Source organism: Hemiscyllium ocellatum, chromosome 3, assembly GCF_020745735.1.
Source record: "Hemiscyllium ocellatum isolate sHemOce1 chromosome 3, sHemOce1.pat.X.cur, whole genome shotgun sequence".
In the NCBI taxonomy this organism is placed as follows: domain Eukaryota; kingdom Metazoa; phylum Chordata; class Chondrichthyes; order Orectolobiformes; family Hemiscylliidae; genus Hemiscyllium; species Hemiscyllium ocellatum.
Genome location: NC_083403.1, coordinates 19192768 through 19198767, shown reverse-complemented (window position 1 = coordinate 19198767; position 6000 = coordinate 19192768). Strand labels below are relative to the sequence as shown.

At 41.5% G+C, this 6000-nt stretch overlaps 1 protein-coding gene across 1 annotated transcript in view; it reads right to left on the bottom strand.

The window, feature by feature from the left end:
* Window positions 1–279: 279 nt before the first annotated feature.
* Window positions 280–6000, bottom strand: part of mrps5 (mitochondrial ribosomal protein S5) — a 139816-nt gene continuing 134095 nt past the window's right edge. The window contains exons 9-11 of the mRNA XM_060855883.1: window positions 5395–5457; window positions 3620–3756; window positions 280–800 (exon numbers count right to left, since the gene is read on the bottom strand). Coding sequence (XP_060711866.1) covers window positions 576–800; window positions 3620–3756; window positions 5395–5457 — 425 coding nt within the window. The 3' untranslated portion in view covers window positions 280–575. The remainder of the gene's footprint in view (window positions 801–3619; window positions 3757–5394; window positions 5458–6000) is intronic.

Below are 6000 nucleotides of genomic sequence, written 5' to 3'. Positions count from 1 at the left end.
AAATCCTGTAATATTACTAATGCCTTCCAAAGAAAAAGTTACTTGCTGGTGGCTTTTCTTTGAAAGCATTTTAAAATGTTAACCGCAATACATTAATGGCAGGGCCAACACTTATTGATTAATCATATTGTATTTTACAATGCTATTCGACGTGGACACAATGGACACATTTTTTGATGATATTTGGAGTGATTGCATTAATGTGCAATTCCCCTCTCCCCCAGCAGCTGTACCATGCACAAGAAAATTAATTTTGGATTAACACTAACAAAGTCAACATTTTATTAAACACAATGGATTTTATTTGTTTTATGATGGAAGACAACAAACTTTAACATATGTTCACAAAGCTCCACTGTTCCAGATAAAGAAACTGCAACGCACTGGAAAAATATTTAATTAGCCAATCCTTTCATCCATAAACTACGATCAGGACTGATGTTGTTAAACATGTCATCCTTCTGCCTTGTGTCATGTGCTGCAGAGACTGTGTTCTCAGCCAGGATCTCTCATTTTCTTTGCAAATTCAGTAAGTAAAACTGCCTTAACAGCATTTACCAGGAAGTACCAGGTGGTCACCAAATTGTACGCTTGACATTTGCCCAGACTGATTGTTTCATACCCTGTGCTGCTTTCACTTCACTCCAGTCCAATTTGGTGTCGGGAATTTCATCTTCAGGTTCAGGCATCTTCCTGACTGGTCCTCGTGGGGAGGCAGCAATCAGGGGGAAAGGCCCACGCTCATTTCGAAACTCTACTACATGTAACCCCTTCTTATCAGCTAAGTCTTGATGAGTCTCCTGTGGGATTGAAGCACGAAGTAGTAAACAGGATGAAATATTTTAATTCTATAGTTTACCACCACTTTTAGCCAAATTAAAGTCAATAAAAATTTTGTTGTTAATTTATCTATTTCAAAAGATACAGGAGTAACAGACAACATATACCTTATTATACCTTAATATATTCATAATTTAAAAATATACACTGTTATTTAGAGGGTTTCAGGATATAGGTGAAAGCAGATTAAACAGCTGATAGAGACAGACTTATAAAATTCTCCAAAAATTGTGCATAAACTCAAGTCTGCTAAATAATTTGCTTAAATGTTTTTTGTGGGTATCCAGGGACAGCGATAAATGGAGAACCTGAGAAGCCCAGTTGTGAACAGATACGAAAATGCTTAATGCTGTATCTCGCTTCCTGGAATTATACTGATTTACGACTCAGCAAAGGCCTTTCTGCTCATCACATCTGTGCTGATCAAAAACAACCAGTTAATTATTGATAATAGAATGACTACAGTGTGGAAGCAGGCCATTTGGCTCAACAAGTCCACACTGACCCCAATCCCCCAACCACCACCACCACCACCACCCCACCCCCCCGCCGCCAAGAGTATCCGACCAGACCCATTCCCTTACGCTGTTACTCCGCGTTTCCCCTGACTAATGCCCCTAACCTACATATCCCTGAACACTGGGCAACTTAGCATGGCCAATCCACCTAACCAGCATATCTTTGGACTGTGAGAGGAAACTGGAGCCCAGAAGAAACCCACACAGACACGGGGAGAATGTGCAAACTCCACACAAATAGTTGCCTGAGGCTAGAATAGAACCCGGGTCCCTGGCGCTGTGAGGCAGCAGTGCTAATGACTGAGCCGCTGTACTGCTCCCCCATGAGCACAACTTCCTGTTTTTTGTGATATTAATTGGGAGATAAATAATGACCCCAGGGAGAAACCCCACATTCTTTTTGTTGGGATCTTTAATCATCACGAAAAGACCTTAGTCTGAGATCTCTCCTGAAAGAGGCATTTCTGGCACTGCAGCAATCCCTCAGCACTGAACAGCCAAGAGTGGACTTTGTGGTGCTGGAAAAGCATAGCAGGTCAGGCAGCACCAGAGGAGCAGGAGAATTGACGTTTTGGGTAAAAGCCTTTCAACCAAGGTCTTTTCCCCAGACTAGGGGAGCCCAAAACTAGAGGGCTTAGGTTTAAGGTGATATATTTAAAAGGGACCTACAGTACAACTTTTTCACACAGAGGGGTGTATACATGGAATGAACTGCCAGGGGAAATGGCAGAGGCTGGTACATTGAATAGGCATCCAGATGGGCACATGAATAGGAAGGATTTAGAGGGATGCTGGCAAATGGGACTAGGTTAATTCAGGATAACTGTTCAGTGGGTTGAACCGAAGGGTCTGTTTCCATGCTGTACTTCTTCATGATTCTATTCATGATGATGTGGATGTGTCGGTGTTGGACCGGGGTGGACAAAGTTAAAAATCACAACAGCACTCCGAAAGCTTGTACTTCCAAATAAACCTGTTGGAATATAACCTGGTGTTGTGTGATTTCTAACTCTCGTCATGATGACATCTTTAATATGAACAAGAAGGCGGGCAAGACCTTAGTTTGAGATCTCATCTTTATTCCCATTTTCCAATACTTGGCCCATAGCCTCGTATGCCTTAGCAACACAAGTGCACATCTAATACCTCTTAAATGTTATGAGTGTTTCTATCTCTACCACTCTCTTAACCAGGGGTTTTTGATTCTCAATACTTTCAGAGTGAAAAAGTGATTCCTCACATTCCCGTGAAAGATTCTGACCCTTGCCTTAAATCTATTCCCCAACCACCGATCCTCCCATAAAAGGAGGAGAGTTCCTTCCTGTTCATCCTACTTATGCCCCTCATAATTTTACACATCTCAATCGTGTCCCTCCAGTCTCCTCTAAGGAAAATATTCCAGACTATCAAATTTCTCTTCATAACTATAACAAATTTATCCCAAGCAGCATTCTGGTAAATCTTCTCTGTACTGGAGTGTGTGTGCAATCACATCTTTCCAATGATGTGGATTCCAGAACTGCACACAATACACTAGTTGTGGCCTAACCAATGTTTATACGATTTTATATCTCACGTGAAGTTTTCATTCTCTAATTCCTCCCTCTTAAAGGAATCATCTGAAAAGTGGTAGTAAATAGACAGCAAGCAGATCTGGAGGTGGTCTTGTGGCAATGTTCCGAACCTCAGAGCCAGACGTTCTAGGTTTCAGTCCAGACCAGGACTTATTGGCATAGCAAATGCATTTGTAATGTGACCAAACACACCGACTGCCTGCTTGTAAATCCTTCCAACATGTCTGATGACAGGCAGAAAGAGTGAGAGCGTTTTTTGGTTAGCCATCCTAAAGCAATGACAGTGATTAGCAGTGATTTTGCCCATAAGAGTGGGCCAGTCCAATGGAAGCCTATGGCCTAACCCTCAAAAATGACAGACCGAAGTCAATAAAAACATTTGGCAGGATGTTTAACAGAGCAGGTGAGACAGATTGCTGCAGCCACATCATCTTATTCTCTTGAGCTACAGGGATTACACCAAGAGAGAAAACGAGGCAATACAGGGGCTGACAAAAATTAATTGACCTTTATTAACAAAGTCTAGATTTAATATACTAAGTTCAGATCAGTTCAAATATAAACTTTAATAAACAACTTGATATCTGACTGACAGCAGTCCAGACTGGTTTGCTGTCGCTTATCAAATGTGATTCAGTCAAAACTGAAAAGAGACAAACAGTAACCATTGGATTTTAAATGCTTTACCTGTTTTGACAATCCTTGGAAGAGGGCTCTGGTAATATTCAATAGATTGGTTGATCCAGTAACCTTGGCATACATGTCCTTAATTCCAATTAATTTGCATATTGTAATGATTGCTCGATGACAATGCAGTCCATACCCTGAAGCACAAGTATAATTAATATGCTTAAAAACCTCACATATTTGAGGATTAGCACTACTGAAATTACAATAAGAGAGGTGGAGAACAGCTGCATGGTATCCAGAAGGCTTTACAGAGGAACCTCGATTATCCGAAAGAGATCTCGAGGTCCCGACAGAAACATGACGTCAAAAACGTGTTTCCAACACTGATTGCGTCTTTTGTTTACAGTAATTCAAAGTGAACACTGCTTACTGAAATGCTGCTGAGAACAATGCTAGACTGATGGGAGCCCAGGCACCGTCTCTAAATGACTGACCTCCCGCCCTCTGTCTCTACCCCCACACCTCCCTGGAGTTCTACACAGGGGTGTACCTTAAACCCCCCCCCTTCCCCAGATAATCTCCCCCACACTGCCCTGTACAGGCAAAGGTGGAACCTGTCAAAAAGCTGCAGTAAATAAAAAGTTGTGTGCATGCATCCCCGAAAGGCAGCAGCAGCAGTCTTGCTGTTGGTGTCCAATCTGGCTACCCTGGTGAGTGGGTGGGGCGGTGTTGGACAGGTTTGGGGGGGGGGGGGGGGGGAAATCGGGGAGTGGGGGGCAGTGTTGGACGGGGTTGGGGAGGCGCGAACAGGGGGCGGTGATGGATGCAGTTTGGGGGATGGGGGGGGAAGTTGGGGCAGTGTTGGACAGGGTTGGGGGGGTGGTGTTGGATTGGTTTTGGGGGGGTGGATGGGGCATGGTGCTGGACGGGGTTGGGAGTGTGTGGGTGGGGGCAGACGGTAGGGGGGGTGGGGGGAGACTCGCGCACGGTGTGCTGCTGCCTCATCTCCTGAATGGGGAGTGGACTTTACAGAAAACTCCAAGCCCCAGAGGAAAGGCCTTGAATCAATTAACTAAATAATCAATTATCCAAACGAAATAGTGCCCGCTTACCTCGTTTGGATAATCAAGGTTTCCCTGCAAATAGAAGTTTAGAATTTCTTTAAACCATCAGCAGACTCTACTTTGATTTCCACTCTCCTAGTTTTGATCTTGGAATAAAAATACTGAAATACTGATGTGCATTAAAACTCATTAACATCACTGATTGTGGGGCTAACAGAGACATTACCATCATTTATATTCCTATGCTTATGAATAATCTGAGTCATGGTTTAGACAAATGAATTGGCTAAGAATTTCTTTGACAAAGGTTGTGCAGTGGAAACCAGAGTCTGAAAATTTGAACACAGCAGAGTGACTGGAGAGTTAGGTATATTCATAGTTTGAGGGGGCAATGAGAAATTAAATGGAAATTTGAGGGGCTTTGATGAAAGTGACTTTGAAGAACATATCAGCTGTCCTTCAAAAGGACAAAATTATGCCAGTAAACAGTGAAAAAAATAACAGATTTATGTCATGAATTTCCTGCACATTTTTTAGTGTTTTTAATTCTCACTCTGCCAAAAGAATTAAGAAAAGAAATTATGAGAAGCACCTGAAAGATAATTTCAACTTTTGCATTTTGACCAAAACATTCTTCATTGTTAAGTTAATGACACAATCCACTTTACTGAAGTAATGGATGTTCTCCTTCAACATGATGCAAATGTATATGAATTAATTAGTACTGTGCACCTAAAAATGCAGCCAATTTTCACACATTAGTCTTACCATAGTTTTGTTTCTTCATTTTGATTGTTGTTCGTTTGAATTTCGATGTTATATCCTGATAAACTGAATTAAAGACAAAATATATTTTAAACAGAACATATAAATTTCAAAGAAAATCTCAAAGGAAACCTCTTTGGACAATTACCTGAGTTAGAGGAAATTGGCATAAACAAGATTAGACAGATTAATTCATCCAAAGACTCAAGGGCACGGGTATAGGTGACAGTGGGAACTGTATCATTGTGAAAAGGCTTCATCTAAACTGTGTTCTGTCAAGTTGTATAATATGGATGGTACATTATTTAAGCTAAATTTGAGAGGGGGTGGGGAGCTGTCATGGGAAGTGATCACACGAGAAGAGAGGCGGTATATCAAAGAGAAACAACAAAGAAATAGAGCAGTGCAGTGATTTGGAAATGACAATCAGAATGTGGTAGGCAGAGAAAGTATAAATTTAAAAGTGCACCACTAGATAAGGCATGACATTGCAAAAGATCAGAGTTAATCGTTCGATATCTGAGTGAATGCTGCATAACAAAACAAAGAATGGTTAGCAATGATTAAACTGTGTACGACCTGATAATAACAGAGACTTGGTTGTAGGGT